A 22,353-nucleotide genomic window follows, 5' to 3' on the forward strand; every position below is an offset into this window, starting at 1 on the left:
CGCTGCTGTGCTATCGCTCCAGCCCATAGTAAACAGAAAAAAGAATGATTGTCACCCTCAAAAGACAGATTGACCAATAGGCCAAGAATATAGATCTTAAAAATAGATGCCCAAGGTTGAGCTACACATTATTCAGGAACTGTGTTCTCTATGGTGTATAAAGGAAAGCAAAGGAGGGCCTGAGGAAGATTATAGTGGGTGAGGACACTTGCTTTACAAGTGACTTACTCAAGCTTCATCTGCAGTATCTGCATATGGTCGGTCCCTGGAGCAGAAAGCCAGGAGATAGCCTTGAGCACTCCTAGGTGTGGTCCCCCCACCCAAACGAATAAACAGAAAGAAAAATAAAAGAGGAATTAGAAAGGGAGGGTTAAGTTCCTACTCACTGATTTCCATGTTATTGTTTTAGGTTTGCAAGCATTTCCTAGGAATTGACATACGACATACATATGCCTATCTTAGAAGAACTATTTTATAACCACTTTAATGTCTAGTTTTTTTGAAAATAGGCAGAAAGATTGCTGCAAATTTTATAATTTTAAATTTTTCCTCTGGTCTTTCTGACTCTTCAGACTGGAACCACGCAAGTTCTGATGTCCTTAAAACTGTTCCCTCATTTTTTTTCCTTCCTCCATTTTGCTTCAGACGTGAGATGGTGGGCTGAGGAACAACAAAGACCATTTTGTCCCTGTTTGGGAGGCATGTGAATTTTACAGAAAGGCTTTGCAATCATCCTCAAGCCCAGGCAGGACCTGAACTGCTCTGGCAGGGCATTAGAGAGAATCCATTTCAAAGCTCCTCTCACCATAATGCTGCCCAGCAGACGTCACACAATACAAAATCAGGTTCTCTCTGGTGGGAAATAAATATACCTTACCGTATATATTTTATGAGATTAACAACTCTGGAGGGTGCCTTCTTCTCCAGAGGAATTCTAGGCCCCACCCATTTAAATGACATTCATCTCCTTTATTTTTTATTTTTATTTATTTATTTATTTTTGCTTTTTGGGTCACACCCGGCGTTGCACAGGGGTTACTCCTGGCTCTGCACTCAGGAATTACCCCTGGCGGTGCTCAGGGGACCATATGGGACGCTGGGAATCGAACTCGGGTAGGCCGCGTGCAAGGCAAACGCCCTACCCGTTGTGCTATTTGCTCCAGCCCCTCATCTCTTAAAGTGGCTGTATTGCCTCTTCCTAAGAGGCAATACAGAGACTAGCAGTTTGGGGATATTCGCTTCTATATGACAAAGTAGATCTCTTGATAAATTCCGTCAAAGCGTCAAATCAAGGGGCTCTACTTAACGACTTTTCGTGCCTCTTTGTAGTGCAAGAGAGCGCAGTTCAGAGGCCGCAGTCAACATCAGGCGAATGTCTTTGATCGCTGTGGTTTTCAAACAAAATCCTCACTCGGGCAACTTCTGGAGGACGTATAAAACACTAAATGACGGTGCCGCACGCACTCGCACAGGCGGTGATTCAGTGGTGCGGGGTGGGGCCAGGCGCACTGCATTTCTAACGAGACTAACTCAGTGGTGCTGGCATCGGGGGTCAGACTCGCGATCCACCGCGCTTTCTCAACTCTCTGCTGCCCTCGTCCCAAGCAGGACGCTTTAAGGACACTTTATAATCAGGTGGCACCTGGGGAGGGCGACGGGCGCCAGTGAGCCCAGGCACGTTCCTTCCCAACTCGTCATCCGTGCTGCGAGACTGAGGGACAGATCATCGGCAGACAGCTGCTGCCGCTTTGGCAAAGCGACTCGCGACGGAATCTGCGTTCCCACGTGACCTCTGGGCGTCTACACTGCATTTTTTTTTCCCCGTGTCTCCTCCCCACCCCCCAGGCCCGACGGCCAGAGTGGAACCGCCGGACACCCAGCCGTCCGCCTGAGCCCTTTGGCCACGGGCCGCGATGGCGCTGCTGAGCGCGCTCGTCTGCTGCCTGCTGGTCGCCTGGCACGGCCCCCCTTGCCTTGGCGTCCAGAGTCCCGCGGCGGCGGTGGGTGAGTGATCGGCGACCCCGTCCCTAGCAGGGGGCTGCCCGGGGTGGGGGGAGGGTGGGGAGGGGGGGGGAGACGAGGGTGCAAGCGCGCGCAAAGTCGGGTTGCCACGGTGCGGGCGAGTCCAGCCGGGACGCGCCGAGCGCCCACGTTGGCAGCTGGGCATCGGGAGGGTCAAGGGCAAAAGCAACGGAGGGACGCCAGCGCCCTGCTGTCCACCCGGCCCGGAGGCCGCGCGTTGGCTGGATCCAGCGCCCCCTGCACTGGGTGCGCTCCGTTCAGCCATCCGAGCCTTTGTTTACACGTTTTGCGTCTCCTGGTCTTTGGCTTCCAGCGGAAGGAAGGAAGGAAAAACCCGCCAGTCTCAAAGGAAGGAAAGAGCCCGGGAGTTGGAAGACTGGCACTCCCAGCGGTTCCTAACTCCGCCCAGAGTCGCAGGGGCGCAGCCGAGCGGCCGCTTCACTCCCAGGGGGTGTCGATTTCAGTGGCACTGGAGTAACTCCTGTCCTGCTCAGCGACTTCGGTGGCCTTTTCCAATTCCCTCTAGCTAGAGTACTGTTGCTCACCCCTCCCCACCCCCACCCCCCCGGGTCAGCCTGTATCTACTTTAAAAACATGAGATTTCATTTTTCTTTACCTGGATCCCTGAGGGTGGGATTAGATTTGTTTTAGTTTTGTTTGGGGGGGGGGCACAACTGGTGCTCATGCATCCTACCTGCTGTCCTGACGCCCCGCATTGAATTATTTTCATTCCAAACACTTTTTCAGTGCCACAGTTAGTGCTCTTGAAGTATGCAGGACAGCAGTGCCCAAGACTGATAGAAACGCAACGTCACAGCCCAGTTGAGTTCGAAAGACGGATTCGAACGAACAATCTGTTTAAAAACGTTCTGATATTAGAATCTGAGAACCTCGGTCCCTTCTAAGTGTTGAGTGAGAGACGGTCTGATGCTGTCTGAGCTTTGTTTAAAAAGTTCAAGGTATCTCTTCACCCTCCTGACTTCTATTACTGTTATTTAGAAGGGAAGTATTAAGTAGGTGAAGTGCTGTTTTGTGGTTTGAGGCATAGGTGTCTCTGAAACTCAGTGACCCAGTTCTTGTGTTGAAACTCTCTGTCTGCCGCTGGTGTGCAAGATCTCACAGGACTTCAGAAATACTTTGGAGGGAAAAAAAAAACAAAACCCTCCTCTTTGCAGGCCAAGTTCTTATGACTCAGCTGTCAGGCAGTCTAAAGCATGAGCTTTAAATATGGTTTTCCAACCGTCCATCAGAACAAGATGTTGGTCTCAAATAGTTAGGGATGCTGGTTTCTACTTTGATCAAGTCCTGAAATGTGTTTGTTAATTACGTGGCTGTTTAGGACTTGAGGCGCTTGTCCCAACTTTCCCTGAGATTAAGCAAGGAAACGCACCTTAGAGTTATAAGGTTCCCATTGAACTTCTACTTCACAGCTCCAAGCTGTAGGTGTAGGAAGCTGGAGGTAAGTATTGCTGAAGATGTGAGGAAGTGTCAGGTTGAGTCATTCAAGGGAAGAGAAAGGGCGAAGAGAAAGGGAGTGTGGTAACAGCTTCAAAGGCCCACTGAAGTGCTCACTCTGCTATATGGTTTCCACACCATGGGATCTATTCCCCCCTCCCCCTCAACTTGCTCGCAAAGCTCCACCTTCTTTCCAGTATCAACCATGACTCGCACCCACTTGCGTCTGTTGTGTGTATGCATGTAAATTCACAGTCTTTGCTCTCCATTCCTTGATGTCCTGGTGATGAAACTATAGCACGATGGCTGGAGGTTTCACCTGGATGTGATGGGCCCTAACCATTTTTGTTTCCTACCTAGATCAAGACAAACTGAAGTATTTGGTAGGAATTGACATTGTAAACAAAGAAAATGCCTGAACGACATCTATGTCCTGACGTTTGATTTATAATTTACTGGACTCTGTAGGATACAATCTACCATTTTTAGAGAAATTATTTTTCAATTTATCTGAGCACTTTAGTGTGGAAAAAAAATTTTTTTTGAACATTAGTTACAGGACAACAACGTGTTGTGTAATGAAAGGAACTCTTCAGATTGCAAACCAGAGAATCTGGTTTAGAGTGTGAGCTCTGATATTGGCCAAGTCCATGGCCTTGAGTATACTCCTTGCCCCTACTCACCCCCTTCTCCAGCATTTGTGTATCCTTTCATATGCTTTCATATTTGTATATACTTTCATAGGAGGCAGGAGATAGGTTCTCAGCTATTCATTATTCATAAATGCCAGGTTAAGAACCTGTCAGAGCTCTGTTCTTGGCTTCTATTTAAAGACAGGCTTGAAGATAATTAGCCACCCTGACTCTTTTACCTGTCTTACAATGCAGGGTAGGAAAAGATCACTGGACGGTAGTCTGGAGAGCTGGCCCAGCTCAACTTTCAGTACTTTGTTGCCGTGCATTCTTGAGGAGATGCTGAATTATGCTTATACCTAATTAAATGCTTGTTGAGGGCCTGCTTTAGGGCAGACACATTCTAGATGCTGGGAATAGATAAATCTAGGTACTAGATTACATCAGAGGGAAATATGTTAATGTTTTTTCCAGTGTAGCTTTACAATAATATTTAATATATTCATAATTGACAAACCTTTAGTCATCAAGTATCTCATATGGATGTTGTCATGATCTATTTTACGTAAATCAAAAATGCAACTGGAAGGACATTTCAATGTAAACACTCACAACAGAGGCAGTGTGTACATGGGTTAAGAGAGATTTGGAGTCAGATCTCTCAAAATTGTATCTTACTTCTCTTGCATATAACATCTGTGACTTGGATTTTTACCCTCCTCATGTGCTGTAGTTCCTTATCTGCAAAGTGGAAATAATGATGAGTCAATATATGCAAAGCATTTAGAAAACCAGTAGTAACCTTACAGTAAGTACTACATGAGTTTTAAGAGTTCATTAGACATGAGGAAGTTCAAAGAAACTTGGGCATGCAAAATACAAATATTGGGCTTATTAGATACTGGATACCTCTTTTTTTTCTGGACCAGAGAGAACCTGTAGGCAATGCTCAGAGGCTCTTGCAGATGGCAATGGCAGGAATCTACCTAACTTTGGCCTCTCATATGCAAAACCTGCGTCCCAGTCCTTTGAGCCCTCTCTTTAGCCATTTTTTTCTTTTTTGATAACATAGCTTTAAATAGTTTTATTTTAATAGTTTAAAATAAAACTTAATAGTTTTATTTATTTTCTTAGCTCTCATGCAGTTGGCACTATTATTCTTTTCATTTTTTTACAAATGCCAAGATCACACAGCTAGATTAGTAAATGAAACTTGGATTCAAAGTCAGTCTATTTCTCCACTCATAACCCATAAAACTATACTGTTCTGTTCATTGAAACTTTACAATTAATAAAACATATGCTTACATAAAATGAGAGTCACTATATATTTCTACCTTAAGGAAGGGCAGTCTCTAGGATGATTGAGTTATTGCCTTTTCCCTTTTATGTACTGGATAAAGTTTGTCTAAATTGGAAATAGATTTGTTTCATTTGTTTAACAATTTGTTTAGCAATTTCATCTGTTAAAAGATGAAATAAATAATTTAGCAAATGTTTTGGGTGATAAGTAAATGCCAAGTAATTGATCATAAAGTTGATTCTTGTATTTCTTCTTGTAGATCTTTTGTTTCTCACTCCTTATCTGTGAATTTAAGCATGTTAAAAGAGTATAACAACTTCATAAGCAACTGACTTAAATCACTATTTCCATGATAACAGTTTAACTATAATAATTATTTATATTGCTATCCTGACTTTAGATTTTATTGAAATATTTGCTCATTTAATACTTAGCTTTGATAATCATTGTATAGAGAATGTTTAAATTCTATTTATTCCATGCTTCTGACATAATAGGTGTTGTGTTTCTCAAGTAGCAGTCATGATCAGAAAGAGTTTAAAATTCATTGTGAAAGTATTGTAACATAACTTATTCATTGCATTAGAAAGGCAGGAAAATAAAGATATTTGTAAATTATGTATAAGAAATTCTAATGAACTTTCAAAATGGGGATTTAGAATTTAGTTACCCCTTATTAAATGTTAATAGCAAATTTCCTATTTTATGTAGTATTTGTGTTTCAAGTATAAATTGAACATGACTTCTGTTTCAGAAAATTATCAGAATGAAAGGACATAGTATTTTTTAATTTCCTTCAGAATGCTTTATGCATAGTGAATGCTTAATAAGTAAGATACTTAAGGAAATATTTGTACTAAGATTTCTTTTGGTGAACAAATCTCTTTCAAACAGGGAAGTGAACAAATGGGTTCTAATTTACTATTGAAATCCCAATCAATGAAAATATGCTCTTTAACACATGTTTTTCTTTAAATATTATTATTATTATTATTATTATTATTATTATTATTATTATTATTTTGCTTTTTGGGTCACACCCGACGATGCTCAGGGGTTACTCCTGGCTCTGCACTCAGGAATCACCCCTGGCGGTGCTCCGGGGACCATATGGGATGCTGGGAATCGAACCCGGGTCGGCTGCGTGCAAGGCAAACGCCCTACCCGCTGTGCTATCACTCCAGCCCCTCTTTAATATTATTAATGTTTTATGAAACTGGTAGAAAATTAACTATATTAAGTGCCATTAAACACCCTTAGCAATTTCTTTTCATCCCAATTTTTATTTAGGCATTGCTAGTTACAACACGATTATTAATTTAGACATACAATGCTTTAACACCACACCCATCACCAGAGTGTCAGTATTTCTCCACTTATGTTTCAGGTCTCATCTGATAAACCCTATCTTCTTGGTATACTCAGTTTTGTAGTTCAGCTCTCAAAATTTGTTGCCATTGTTCATTATTATTTATTTTTTTGTATTTCTTCATATTTCACTATAAAGAGATTATGAAGGGAGACCATGAAGAATTGCCATTCTATATTTGTTTATCTCCTCTGACTTATTCACACAATATTAAGGAACTTATATCCATATACCAGCAAGTTGTATGATATTACCATTTCTTATAGCTGGGTAGTGTTCTATTGGGGATATACATATATATATATGCCTACATATATATATATATATATAGTAGTTTTTTTGTCCACTCACTTGTTCTTGGGCAATTGGGTTATTTCTAGGCTATTTATAGACTATTGTGACTAGTGCTGAAATAAGCATAAGTATGCAAATATCTTTTTCAAATTATCATATTTAAACTCTTGAAATTAATGCTAAAAATTAAAATTGCTAGATAATATGGAAGCTCAATTCTTATTTTTTTGAGGATTCTTACATTTTTTTCCATAATATTTTCCATAAATGCTATATCAGATGTCATTCCTGTTAGCAATGGATGAGGGTTCAAATTCTTCCACATCCATATCCCTATCAAAACTTGTTGTTTCTACTCTTTCTGATATGTGCCAGTCTCACTGGTATTAGGTGATATCTCATTGTTGTTCAAATTTGCATATTCCTGATAATAAGTGATAGAGTTTTTATTCATAATTTTTATAAAATTATAAAAATATAATTTTTTATACTTATTGGATATCTGTATATCTTTGAGCAAGTATTCAGCTCTTTTCATTTCGGGGGAACTTTGCTTTTTGTTATTAAGTTTTGCAAGTGTTTTTCTATGTCATGCATGTCAGTATACTTTGCTAGATGTGGTGAGCAAATATTTTCTCCCAGTACACGGGGTGTCATTTGAATTTTAGTTATAATTGCTTTTGCAGTGCAGAAGTATATTAATTTGGTGCATTATCTTTTGTTTATTTATATTTCTGTTTGTTTAACCATTGGCATTCTATGGTCCAGCTGGTATTGTGTTTGCCTTGTATGCGGCCAGCCCAGGTTGTATCCCTGGCTTTCCATATGGACCCTCAAGCACCTCCAGGAGTAATTCCTGAGTGCAGAACCAGGAGTAACCCCTGAGCATTGCTGGGTGTGACACCAAAAGCAAAAGCAAAACCAAACAAAACAAAATAACCATTGGCATTGGGGTCTCTAGATCCAACTCCATAAAAAGTTCTGCTTATATTTTCCTCAATGTAATTTAGACTTACATTTACTATCACACTCTTTTACTCATTTTGGATTATTCTTTTTAGTATAGTGTGAGAAAGGGATGTTTTTGGCATGTGACTAACTAGTTCCCCCAAATGTTGCAGAGGTTTTTTTAAAAATTTATTTATTTATTTATTTATTTATTTATTTATTTATTTATTTATTAGTGAGTCACCAAGAGGGTGCAGTTACAGATTTACACATTTTCGTGTTTGTATTTCCCTCATACAGTGTTCGAGAACCCATCCCTCCACCAGTGTCCATTCTCCGCCACCAATGAACCCAGTATCCCTCCCACCCCCTAGTCCCATCTCCCCCACCCCACCCCGCTCTGTCACAGAGGTTTTGCTCCAGTTCAACACCTATGTCCCTCTGTTGAACATTAGCTTCTGTATATTGGGAGGTCTGTCTTTGGACTTTCAATTCTGTTCCACTGTCCTGAGAATCTACCTTTACTCCAGGTTTTATTGCTATAGCTTAATATTTATTTATTTATTTATTTGCATTTTGGGTTACACCCTGTGGTGCTCAGGAGTTATTCCTGGCTCTGTACTCAGGAATTACTCCTGGCAGTGCTCAGGGGACGATATGGGATGCTGGGAATTGAACCCGGGTTGGCCGCGTGCAAGGCAAATGCCCTACCCACTGTGCTATTGCTCCGGCCCCAAATTTATTTATTTATTTTAAAAATTATTTTATTTTTATAAAGTTTTCCACAATATTTGATTAAATTTAATATTTGAACACCAATCTCACCACCATTACACCTTCCACCACCATATTTCAGATGTTTCCATCCCAAACCACAAACCCAGCCCCCAAAGCAGAACCAAAGTAATTTATTTTGTATTGCTTGTTATGCATGGATAATGCACTAAAAATGATCTGAAAAAGATTTATTAGAGGAAAGTATGTGAAGATTGTTATATTCCACCCAGGAGCCACTAAGAGGTTAGTAACATATCTGTATAAATATATTCCCCCCTAAATTTGGTTGCCTTCTGCTTTAAATCCCATCACATGTGGTGTGCTACTCTTGGCATATTGGTGGCATAAAGTATGAAATGTCCAGAAATAGATTCACTTGTGGGGGAGGCTTTTCTGAGCTTGTGGAGAGCCGTCATGAGCATTGTGGTGGTTAAGTTCTGGAGGTTTTTGGCCCTGTTGGGGCAGGGAGGTACCTCATCCGCCCCTGTTTGGGTCACCCTGAATGAAACAGCTTGGCATGGGGTCTGGAGGTATATCTATTGAATCTTGTTCTGCGCTCTCTTCTGAGAGATTTATTGTTGAGTCTCTGGATCATGGCCATTAATGAGATTATATGGCACCAAGGGCGGCTTGTGGGGGTGATTGACAAGCTGCTGGGGGTAGGGGGAGAGGGGGGTAGGTCACCCATTCCCAGTTTGATTGAACCTGGAGTTTTCAGTCACAAATCCTGCAGATTCACTCATCAGTGTAATAGTATAATTTAATGTTGGAAAATACTCCCCCACCCTTACCCCATCTTCTTTATTCCTAAGATTTCTTTGACTATTTGGTAGATTCTTTTACTACATATAGATTTTAATAGCATTTGGTCCCTAGAAAATGCCATAGAGATTTTTATGGACTTCATTAAACCTATATCATGATTTGGGTAGGGTGATCATTTTTAATCAATGTTAGTGAAAAAGAAAATCCTCATAACAAATATGAACTCAATCAAATAATACATTAAAAAGATCAGACACCACGATCAAATGAGATTTATCCCAGGGAAGCAAGAATGGCATAATATATACATGTTGATCAATGTAATGTGCCATACCAATATTCTGTATCTATACAGAGAAAGAAAAATTATGTGAACAGCTCCATAGATATAATATTTGCAGGTGACATGATTGTACTGTCTGTCATCCCATTGCTCATCGATTTGTTTGAGCGGGCACCAGTAACATCTCTCATCGAGAGACTTATTGTTACTGTTTTTGGCATATCCAATACGCACGGGTAGCTTGCCAGGCTCTGCCGCTCGGGCTCGATACTCTCAGTAGCCTGCCGGGCTCTCCGAGAGGGGCGGAGGAATCGAACTCCAGTCGGCCGCGTGAAAGGCGAATGCCCAACTGCTGTTTTATTACTAAGACTAAAAATCTTCTAGAAACAATACTCCTGTAAGAGGGATAGCCTATAAAATCAACACACATAAGTCTCTATTTCTATATATTTTGGGTTTAAAGCTAGGATGAAAGATTTATGTTACCTTTCCACAATTCTGAAAGGCAAGATTTTATAAGTAATTAGTAGCTCTGAAATTTTTTTGGTTCTGGTTCTACAATCATTTTGCTTTACAGCCCTGATAAGTCATATCACATTTCTAGACCAATTTAATATAAAGATAATATAAGTAGGTTTAAAGAACCTTAAAGACTTGTGAGGGAGGATGCATGGTAGTAAGACACAAGATGAGATTACTATTGCTCTCCCAGAGGGTGTCTCCATACAATTCTTTATGCAAATTCATGTTTTGTACTCTTTGTTAGGTAGTCATGTCAGCACTGAGCTCACAACTTCTGACACATGTAAATAGCAAATTCTCCCTCCTATTCTTGGAATCTTAATCTTCTCACAGGGAAGAATTTTATTTGACTTCAGAGCACATGAGCAATTTTTGTTTTGTTTTGAACAATTGCTTAGTTTGTTTGGGGGAGTCACGCCCAGCGATGCTTGGAAGAGTCAATCCTGATATTACTGCTTGGGAAACCATGTGGATCAAACCTGCCTCCAGTTTGCAAAGCATGAACTCAGACCTTTTTGTTATCTCTCCAGCCCTTCGAGTGCATGAACTGTTTGTTAAATTACTAAGATGGTCCTCCTGATAGGGAAGAACGACTGTCTCTAGTATGACTTTAAATATTTGCTTGGGAATTTCAAAAGTGAAATTGGCGTATCAGTGTTTCTTTTCTAATCTACAGGGCAGTTTTGGCATGTGACTGATTTACACTTGGACCCCACTTACCACCTCACAGATGACCACAAAAAAGTGTGTGCTTCTTCCAAAGGAGCAAAAGCTGCTAACCCTGGACCTTTTGGAGATGTTCTCTGTGATTCTCCATATCAACTTATTTTATCAGCATTTGAGTTTATTAAAAATTTAAAACAAGATGCATCTTTTATGATCTGGACCGGGTAAGTGGTCATATAAGTATTATTGCTCAATATTTATCTACAGTGTGCTAAGCTTCAGTAGGATTCTGAGTTCCATCAGAACATTATGTTTTAAGACCTATCTTGGCTTAAAATATAGTATTTCAAATTAATGTTATAAGAGATAAAGATTTTAGATTTTTGGGTAATTTTTTAAAAATATACAGATTCTGGAACTGAGTTGTTACTTAAAAGATAAATCCGTAAAGGGAACACATATATCAGAGTCCTTTCACATTAGTTTACTCATGTGAACATAAATTTTTATTAATTTAAGAGAATTCATTTATTAATTATTAACTATCAACACTGAATTTTCTTGCTAACACTATCAGTTTCTGTAAATTAGAGTTTTGCAGACTTCTATCAAAAAAAAAAACAACCAATCCATCATGTTAGTTAAAAGAACTCCCATAGATAACCCTAGAGAAATCTGAGGTTGTGCTAAATGAAAGATTAACTAGAAACAGTGTACTAAATTATTAGTTACCATCAATATTATCAATTGATGTCACAAGTTAACTGGCACCATTGCTCCCTTATTGAGGCTATACTAATTTATACTCAAATTAGTGTAACTAATTTCATCCATAGTGGTAGAGGGAAGAAGCTATATTTCTTGTATCTGGAATCATCACTGTTACCCGTTATAGTTTAGTTACATATTGTAATCTTTATAAAAGATATTACAATTCTCATTTTGTATATGAGAAAGTGAAAGCACTGAGCACCTAAGTAATTTGTCTAACCACATATACATAGTAATGAATAAATTACTGCTATTGAGTCCAAGTTATTTTGGCTCTTGAATCAGTGTTTTCTAATTGTGACAGTTTTTCATCTCATAAATCTTTAGCCTTCCATGAAATGGGTGAGATTTCTAGTTTATCTTTTGTTTAATACAACTTTTGTTTTCTCTAGGATTGTCTGTGGGAGTTCTTTTAACTAACTCGATGGGTTGATTTTTCTTTTTCTTTTTTTTTTTTGATAGACGTCTGCAAAAATCTAGTTTAGAGAAACTAATTTTTTCTTCAATTTTGTCTCTTTTCAAGGGATAGTCCACCTCATGTTCCTGTGCATGAACTCTCAACAGACATTGTCATTACTGTAATTGCTAACATGACAGCAATAATTCAGGATCTTTTTCCAAAGCTCCAGGTTTTCCCTGCACTGGGGAATCATGACTATTGGCCACAGGTAAATATTATTTTATCTTTAGGAAATCCTTAAAGGATTTTCCCCATCAGTAGTGCAAAATTATTATGTTAATTAGATAAAAGTAGGGCATAAATGTAGGCTTATGGAAGCAGAATGTACTCTGAATACCATCTATGTTGGAAGCAGAAAAATATTTCATTCTCTTTAAATGACTCTTTAGTTCATCAGAAGTTGTGTCTGTAAGCTAGTGGAGGGGAGTAAATTTACTAGTTTATTGATTTTTCTTGTTTTTCTTCATTTTCTACCTTAATTTTTCCTTCCTTTGAATCATAATATTATTTATTTATATTTCCATGATAGTGTTAGCAAGAAAATTCAGTGTTGATAATTTAAATTTTCCAGAATTTCTATTAGGCATACAAAGACTATCCACACTCTGATGTAAGCTAGAATATTATTAAAAACAAAAATGCATCTTGAGAACTAAAGAGGGAGGTTCATGTTCAAATCTATTTGTTCCAAGTCAAGTATGATTCAACAGTCTGTGTTTGTAATAATTTAATCCCTGGTACACCCCAGTTTCTAGCCTGAGTGACAGTGTAATAAGCACTCTGTGCATAAAGGCTGGATACCAGACATGCTTAAAAGGTCAGTTATAGGAATAAAGAGTCTTAAATTTTTGCAGATCCAAAAGATCTCAGATATTATGTTTTCATTAGTAAATAAAAAAATATGGGTGGTGGCCAAACTTTGATTATATCATTGATCTAGCCTGAATAGTGTGATCTTTAAAAAGGATGGACTTAAATTTCACCTGAGTTCTTGGCACTGGTCTATACTCCTTGAGATAAACAACCTATGATTCGTTGTGAGTCAGCTTTTCAATTGTTGGTTAACTTTTGTTGGTTAACTTTTATTGCTATCTATATATTGCACCACACAGAGCAAAGGCTGGGGGAAGAACCGTCTCAGGAGCCAAAAATTACACACACTGTTTTTAAATGCTTTTGGAGACAAGCAGATAGATAGGTTTAAAGTTATTGTTATAGGAGTTCAAATCCCTGTTTAATCTTACTTCTAGTGGCTTTAGCAACATGGGCAATTCACTTATTGTCCCTGATCATTCATTTGTGATAATTTGTGATACTATATGAAAGGCCTCAGCTTCCTACCTGGTACATGATCATTCGATCGGACAAGTAGTGGCTATTACAGCAATGAGTGTGACTCTAGATAAACTTTTCCTAGTTCCCCTGGAGACATGTTTTATTTTATTTGTAGCTCAGTCTTCTCTTGGTGAAATAAAATCTTACAAATTAAAAGATATAGATAAGATCTAACTTCTTACAGATAAGACCTAAAATATGTCTTCTTATATGTGCAACTATTAGCTATACCTTAAATAGTTAACATTTTCTCTTTCAAGTTTGAATTTTTTTTTTTTTTTTTTTTTTGCTTTTTGGGTCACACCCGGCTGTGCTCAGGGATTACTCCTGGCTCAGCACTCAGGAATCACTCCTGTCGGTGCGCAGGGGACCATATGGGATGCTGAGAATCGAACACAGGTCGGCCGTGTGCAAGGCAAATGCCCTTCCCGCTGTGCTATTACTCCAGCCCCCAAGTTTGAATTTTTATCTGAAAATTTCTATTTTTAAACTGCCATATTTTCCACCCCCATTTTAAATGTGATGTGAAAGTCCAACAGTTCTCCTGGAGATTGATATCTAAGAGAATTTTGGTGTTAGCAGAAGATAAATAATGGCATGTGTTATTTCTCCATAAAATTCCTCATATCTGTTATAAATATAGCCACATGAGCACATAACCAGAGACATGTCCCCACCCATTACATCAGAAGTAATATGAGTGTAGGCAGCACAGGGATTCCTTCCATTTGCCACGCAAGGAAGCAGTCTGGGCCAGGGTCCTTATTTACTCCTACACTGGCAAGACTTATTCTACCAAAGTAATGGGTGGGAGATTTTCCAATTCATTGCACTTCATTGGTCATGATCACTTCAGTGATTGTGTCACAGCCCCAAAAAGGGATGAGACAATAGCATGATGCAATAGATAATTATGCATTACTTTTCTGTCTAGTGATGGAAAGACCCAGACTTAGTACTGAGACTAAGCAACAGTTTCTGGATAAATAATCTAGCTTCTGGGATGCTTTTACTTCTCAAGTTTAAAGAGAAAAAACCTAGAGTTATTTTCATGTGATTTGAATATTCTATATGAGCTGTCAGTATCTTGGTATTCATCCCAAATTTCACAAATGGCTAAGACTTTGTAGTTTTTCATTACAACAATGGCAATAATGTCACTGTCACTGTCACTGTCATCCCGTCGCTCATCGATTTATTCGAGCAGGCACCAGCAATGTCTCTCATTGAGAGACTTATTGTTACTGTGTTTGGTGATTACTAATTTTTAATTAGGTGATAGATTGGCCTAAGTCTGTATAATTCTTGACAAACACTGAAAATATATTTTGGATGATTAGCTCCAGCTAAATAAGTTATTTTGGAATTATTTGCCTTGAATATTGTTACATTTTTTATCAAGTATGAATTATGCCATAATTCATCAAAATACACTATGCTTATGCTTGGGAGTTTATGTATGTTTGAACCCTGACACCTCACACATATGAGGACACTGAGTAACATCCCCAGCCCAAGAACTTCTGTGATTAAGACATTATCTTAAAAAAATATATGAGCTCTTAAATTAGTACTAACAGAGAAACTTCTGTAAGAATAAAGTCTATATCACCAGTACACAGAAATAAATGAAAGAATTAAGGAAAGTTCTCCAGTATTTAATTCTACTTTTTATTTTAAAAAACACCAAGAATTTAATAATCTAATTTTATAAATAATCTCTGATAATTTGCATTATCCACATTTTCTTAAAGTTTATCTTGTTTTCTTTTTATAGAGCATATGCCATCATAAAGGCAAGTTGCCATACTATGATAAAGTAGAACACACAGATAATAAATGGTAATAGTCTCACATACCACTGTCACTGTCACTGTTATCCCATTGGCCATAGATTTGCTCGAGTGGGCACCAGTAATGTCTCCATTGTGAGACTTGTTACTGTTTTGGGCATATCCAATAATATCACTGTCATCGATTTGTTTGAGCGGGCACCAGTAACGTCTCTCATTGAGAGACTTATTGTTACTATTTTTGGCATATCCAATATGGATATTGGATTGGATATCCAATAATATAAGTAAAAATATGATACAATTTATGCTGACATAGTGTCTCTAAGTCTCTATAGATTTTGTTCAAAGAGTAAACTTTTATACTAATGTTAACATATCAGGGATTCTGTTTTAGTCTGACATCCTGAGGCTTTTCCCCCTTTCCCTGGGCATGCTACACTCGGCCCTGTATGATCAAGCTCAGACATTTCTTCTGTGTCTTTTTAGTGAGTACATCCCCAAATCTATACAACAGGCTAAAGGAAGTGCTTTGTGGAATTCGTTTCTGGACCACAGTTTATATTCCGATGCTGTTTCTTGTCAGTCTGATGTAATCATTCTTCAGGGTCTGTTTCAAAAGCTCTCCTGCTTGTCTAGGTTTTGCTTGGATGCTCCCAGCACCTCTGAGGTAGCACGAGCTCATTGTCTTACTTTTCACCATCTCCCCAAGTAGGTTATAAATTCTTGAATTTTTAAGTCTACCTAGTATTCATCCTTGCATCTCCAGATTCCTAACATAGTAGTGAGTGCACAAGTCATGTTTAAAATAATGAATATATATAGCTTTAAATTTCAAGGGTGGATTTTCTTGTTTGTGATCAGGATCAGCTGCCTGTTGCCACCAGCAGGGTGTATGAGGCAGTAGCAAACCTCTGGAAACCGTGGTTGGATGAAGAAGCTCTTGCTACTGTCAGGAAAGGTATGTGAAAGATTTATCAACCTCATTTTATCTCCATTGTAATGTATGTTTACAGGGCTTAGATCTTTTTTGCTTTTGTTTTTTGGCACACCCAACAGTGCTCAGGGGTTACCTCTGGATCTGCACTCAGGAATTACTCTTGGTGATGCTCAGGAAACCATATGGAATTCCGGGAATCAAAACCTGGCCAGCCGCATGAAAAACAATTGTCCTACATGCTGTACTATGGGTCCAGAACTTAGATCTTTAATATTTCCTGAGCGTATCGATTTTGGAGACCCTCTACACCATTTCTCAGTAGACCATCAGTCATGTGTGAAATCTAGAATGGTATGACCTGCCATACCTGACTGCTCAGGGCTTACTCCAGGCTCTGAGCTCAGAGGTCACTCCTAACTGGCTTGGGGGACATATATGATTCCAGGAATCAAATCCAGGTCAGATACACGCAAGGCAAGCACTTTACTCACTATCCCATTGTCCCATCTCTCTGGCCCTTTCGCTGACGGTTCTTCCTCCGCAGTCTCTGACAAGAGCCAAGTGTCCCTTCCTCTAGGTATGTTTTATAATAGCTCTCATTCTAAACTCCACAATCAGATGAAAGTGGAAGTGGTTGTACTATTGACCTTTCTTTGATGAAATTCAATACTTTCTCACCTACAGCTGAACATTTAATTATCTTTTAATCTAATTGGATATAACAGTTGTTACTTCAGTATATAGAGAAATCTGCTTTGCAGCTGGCCCATAGGAGGTATTCAATATTCATTTTAAAATCTGATTCCTCTGTAATGACACCAATACCTGCGCAAATGAGATAGTAAGAAACAACCTTTCTGATTGGCTTGTAGACCTTAATGAAAAATTTATTTTCACAGCTTCTGCATATCTGATTTTTTCAGAATGTGTTTTGAATTTGTTTTTATAGGTGGCTTTTACTCACAGAAAGTGAATCCTAATTTGAACCTTAGGATCATCAGTCTAAATACAAATTTGTACTACGGCCCAAATATTGTGACTCTGAATAAGACTGACCCAGCAAATCAATTTGAATGGCTAGAAAATACATTGAACATCTCTCAGCAAAATAAGGAGAAGGTAGATCTTATAGCGCCAAATCATCAAGGGATAAGCAGGGCGAAGTGAGAGGATTTATTCAATCTGAGGGCGGCCAGGTATTAATAAATGTAGTAAAATTTGAAGATATTTTTACATGAAGTACTTACATTTGTTCTTTTATTATTAATAGTTTTTTTTTATATTGCTTTGCTTTGAATTATTTGAGGACTGATTAATATCTGTTGGTCTGAAAAGAATCTGATACAAAAAATTGTCATAGTTACTTTATATTATCAATGTTGTACTTATTTTATATCATCAAGTGTCATTCAAATGAGACAAGAACATATATAGCAATATTAATAGTTTTACAACTATTCTTGTAATGGTTATTACTAGGAGATATGGTACATTAAACTTTTAAATTTTAATTCTTATGCTTTTAACCCTGAGTGTTTAAATGTCACTAATAATAGTGAATGTGCAAGTGGATTTTTATCAGGTCTTCTTGTCTTTCTTTCTCCAGGTATACATCATAGCCCATGTTCCAGTGGGGTATCTGCCCTATTCGAAGGGAACTACAGCAATGAGAGAATATTACAATGAAAAATTAATAGAAATTTTTAGAAAATACAGTGATGTTATCGCAGGACAATTTTATGGGCACACTCACAGAGATAGTATTATGATTCTTTCAGATGGAAAAGGTAATGTGACTTGTTTGTATTGACTTTATTTGCCTGAGCAAAGACATAAATATTGAATTATTTTCACTTATCCACTCAATGAAATGTGAACCTGTCAGTGATAGCATGTCACTGAATTACCTGTCCTAAACTACCTGCTGTGGCTGTGGCTGTTTAGCATGTGTCCAAAACATAGCATGCAATCGGGTTTATTCCTGTTCCATAGGGTCACCGTCATTTGGTTATGTCGTAAAAGCGTTAGTTCACTCAGTTTTCATTATATTGGTTGTCATTTACCTGCTCTACTCAAATTTTCTTTAATATTACTTATTTTTTTTCTCAGAATTTAAAGAGTAAAGCACAGTTTGCCATTTAAACAAATCCAGTTCTTTTAAGTATCTATTGATTCAGCATTAAAAGAAAAAAAATAGAAAAGTTTTAGTATCATCCCAAAGAGTAATTATCTATTTTTAAATATTATTGATGTATAAAGGTAGAAAAACTTAACAAACAAAAGTTCCTATTTTCTAATAATCAAACAGGAGAAAAATGAAAATTTCAGTAAAGAAACACTTTAAATATTATTTATAATTTTCACCTAGAATGAATTAAGTAAGTATGAATATTTATATCATCTCATAGTTTTTTCAAGGAGAACTGTGACTTTACAATAAAGTGGCTTTATAATAGATTATGTAAAAATGGTAATGATACTTTAATCAAATTTTATATTAGAATATCTTTTAGGGTATAAAACAAAGTAGCTTTATGTTTTGAGCAATACTTGTAATTATTTGAAATTTTTATTATAAAATTTAAAAAATACATAAAAGAATGATAAGCTCCATGTGTTATTATTTATATTCAACATATTAAGTTTTTCCACATTTTCTTCGCCTATTCCTTTTTTAAATTATTTTTTTACTGAAGTATTTCAAAGTGAATTTCAAACATCAGATATTTCAGTCCTATATATTTTTATATGTTTTGTTCAAATATTTAGGTAACCTACATAGAATACCATTAACTAACCTAGTATTTTCTATTAGTTCATAACAAAAGTTTCCTTATTTCTTCAAAGCTATATCTTTAAACTTTTTTCAGTTCAACACATATTGATGATCACACATCATTTTGGCAGTAAAATCTGGAAGTTACTTATTATAAATATAGTTGATTTGGTGTTTTAAAATATTATTTGTCTGTACATGTTTTGTCTAGGAAGTCCAACAAGTTCTTTGTTTGTGGCTCCAGCTATAACCCCAGTAAAGAGTGTTTTGGAAAAACAAACCAATAATCCTGGTATCAGGCTATTTCAGTATGATCCCCATGATTACAAATTATTGGTAAGTTGTGCAATTTTAGAATTTACCCCCATTTATGTTTTTTGGGTAGTTTTCATCAGTTTAAACGAATGTTCCTTAGCTCTAACTTGTATTTTATGTTAAAATCTATATTGGTATATAGTATTGTAAACCACAGTGCCTAGGAGGAATAAGAGGAAAGGCAGAAAGAGGGGGATGGAAGAGGGAGGGTAAAAGGAGGGAGAGAGGGGGAGAGAGAGAGAGAGAGAGAGAGAGAGAGAGAGAGAGAGAGAGAGAGAGAGAACAAATGATGTGTCTGCCAAAGCAGTGTGGGTTCAGGGAGCTCATGGAGGGAATTTGGGGATATTGGCAGTAGGAAATGTGCACTGGTGAAGGGATGAGTGTTGGCACACTGAATGACTGAAACCCAATCACGAACAATTTTATATCTCATGACGATTAAATGAAAAAACTAAAATAAGAAAAAAAAATCCCACCTGATTTATGGGAGATAAAATGGAGACATTGCATGGGAGATATCCCCTCAGGGAGGAAAAAATGGAACAAAAGAATAATAAACCTGGTTTTGTTACTCTTTTTTGTTTTAACTACAGGATATGTTGCAGTATTATTTGAACTTGACAGATGCTAATCTAAAGGGAGATGCCAACTGGAAGTTGGAGTATGTCCTAACCAAGACTTATGGCATTGAAGATTTGCAGCCCAAAAGTTTGTATGGATTAGCTAAACAATTTGCCACCCAAGACAGTAAGCAGTTTTTGAAGTATTACAGATACTTTTTTGTGAGTTATGATGATAGTGGAATTTGCAACGGCATATGTAAGGCCCTTCAAATTTGTGCAATTATGAATCTTGATCATACTTCTTACATAGATTGCCTCAAACGATATTATTTAAAGCACAATCCATAGGATTTTACTATTTGTGTTCAAAGAACACAATAGTTCTTTGAGCCACTGTTCTGTTGCTGAATCCAGTTTGTGGGAATTGTTATGCAAACCTTGGTGAGTTATTGAATGGGCAAGCACAATTCTTGTCTTTGTTCATTTTTTTATATTGCCCAGATGTAGATACACATAATATCCTAAATTTTCATTTTGCTGAATATATTTAAAATTACTGGAATATTTGGATGTAAATATCCTATAATCAGTTTATGTACCTAATTTATATTCCTACTGAGATTGTCATTTATATAATAAAAAATTGCTTCTCCCTAAGTATGATGAACTGTTTTTAATATTCTTAATTTTAGTCTTCTAACTCGCCTTTATTAAAATCTCATGTTCAACCTTCATTCTAAAGTGTTTAAATTTCATGTGTAAAGGATGGATTAACACTTTACAGTGTCTACTCTTATTAAGAAACACCAGGATATACTTAGGAGTCTCTCTGAACCTATGGAACATTAGAGAACATGAATTGCCTAGTTGTCTTCACTCAGACTCTACTAATATTATGTCTAAAATATTTAAAATCCCTTCTCCAAGATGTGGCCTTGAAACCACCTAGAATAGTCCTGTCCCAGAGGCCCTCTTGGTGCGCGTCTCAGTCCAGGAACTGCCTGTCTTTAAGCATTATTTTATTTTATTTTATTTTATTTTATTTTGTTGTTTGAGTCACACCTAGCAGTGCTCAGGGCTTACTCCTGGCCCTGCACTCAGGAATCACTGCTGGTAGGGCTCATGGGACCATAAAGGATGCCAGAATGGAACCTGGATTGGCCATGTGCAAAGCAGACATCCTACCCGGCCCCAGCCCCTGCTCCTGCCCCCCACCTTTAAAAAAAATTTATTATTGCTTAGGTAATGGGCTGGAGTGATAGCACAGCAGGTAGGGTATTTGCCTTGCATGGGCAGACCTGGGTTTGATTCCTCTGTCCCTCTCGGAGAGACCGGCAAGCTACCAATAGTATCCTACCCGCACAGCAGAGCCTGGCAAGCTCTCCATGGTGTATTCGATATGACAAAAAAAAATAACAACAAGTCTCACAATGGAGACATTACTGGTACCCACTGGAGCAAATCAATGAACAATGAGACAGCAGTGATACAGTGAACAGTGATTTAAAATCCCTTAGCGGTATACATAGTGTACTTACTATGGGTTTATCCTATGCCTGCCTCCCTAGTGGTACTGCCTAAACCAAGTTAGAGAAATACTCGGTACATTTACAAAAAGGAAAAAAGTGGAATTAACTCAATTGTTGGTGAGTTATCTGTTCTTTTGGTAGAAAGTGGATTTATTTATGCTGGCAGAATCTCTTGGGTTACCTTTCTTTGGAACAATCAGCATAATATAGGTGGCTATTCCATGGAATGTTAAGAGAAATAATGAAAAGATATATCTTATACATTATATAAAGTTTCTTTTTCAGGGGATGACTGAAGTTTATGTTTTAACAAAAGTACCATTAAAATTTAGCTTGAATCAGAATCAGCATCCTTCCTTTTTAATAAAGTAAATTTCTACCAACTGTATCTTCTTTTATTCAAAGAATTAAATGTGGTGCCAGAGAGATGGTATAGTAAGAATCTTGCTTTTCTCTTGGCTGTCCCTAGTTTGATCACTGGCACCATATATGGTCCCCTAGCACCACCAGTAGTGATCCTTGAGTGCAGTCAGGAGTAAGCCTTGAGCCACTTTGTATGGCCCCCAAACAAAACAACAATAATAAAGGTTACATTTTTTATTATTGTCAAATTTCAGGTCTTTGGCATTCTCTCTGAAAATCTGTATTCCCAAACCATTGGTTTAGAAAGATGGCTTTGATGATCATAATGTCCTATGACCATTGTTTTGAAGGTTGGGAGGACTTGCTTTTAACGCTGGAGTGGGGACCCACCTGCCCTTTTCTACACCTCCCATCAGCATGTCATAGGCTAAACAAAATAAATTCAGTTTGTAAATACAAAGGTCATAGTCCA

At 37.8% G+C, this 22,353-nt stretch overlaps 1 protein-coding gene across 1 annotated transcript; it reads left to right on the plus strand.

The window, feature by feature from the left end:
- Positions 1-1,497: 1,497 nt before the first annotated feature.
- Positions 1,498-20,646, plus strand: SMPDL3A (sphingomyelin phosphodiesterase acid like 3A). The gene is made up of 8 exons (XM_004614019.2): positions 1,498-2,004; positions 11,047-11,260; positions 12,331-12,475; positions 16,260-16,356; positions 17,285-17,454; positions 17,942-18,122; positions 19,323-19,447; positions 20,020-20,646. The coding sequence occupies exons 1-8, from the start codon at positions 1,914-1,916 to the stop codon at positions 20,335-20,337; spliced, it is 1,341 nt and encodes a 446-aa protein (XP_004614076.1). The 5' UTR covers positions 1,498-1,913; the 3' UTR covers positions 20,338-20,646.
- The last annotated feature ends 1,707 nt before the right edge of the window (positions 20,647-22,353 follow it).

Source organism: Sorex araneus, chromosome 4, assembly GCF_027595985.1.
Source record: "Sorex araneus isolate mSorAra2 chromosome 4, mSorAra2.pri, whole genome shotgun sequence".
Lineage (NCBI taxonomy): Eukaryota > Metazoa > Chordata > Mammalia > Eulipotyphla > Soricidae > Sorex > Sorex araneus.

Excerpts from the sequence above, each read along its gene's own strand:
- SMPDL3A (XM_004614019.2), top strand. The coding sequence starts at position 1,914 with ATGGCGCTGCTGAGCGCGCTCGTCTGCTGCCTGCTGGTCGCCTGGCAC. Across the intron at positions 18,123-19,322 it reads GATTCTTTCAGATGGAAAAG|GAAGTCCAACAAGTTCTTTG; the intron begins GTAATGTGACTT and ends TGTTTTGTCTAG. Across the intron at positions 19,448-20,019 it reads CCCATGATTACAAATTATTG|GATATGTTGCAGTATTATTT; the intron begins GTAAGTTGTGCA and ends TTTTAACTACAG.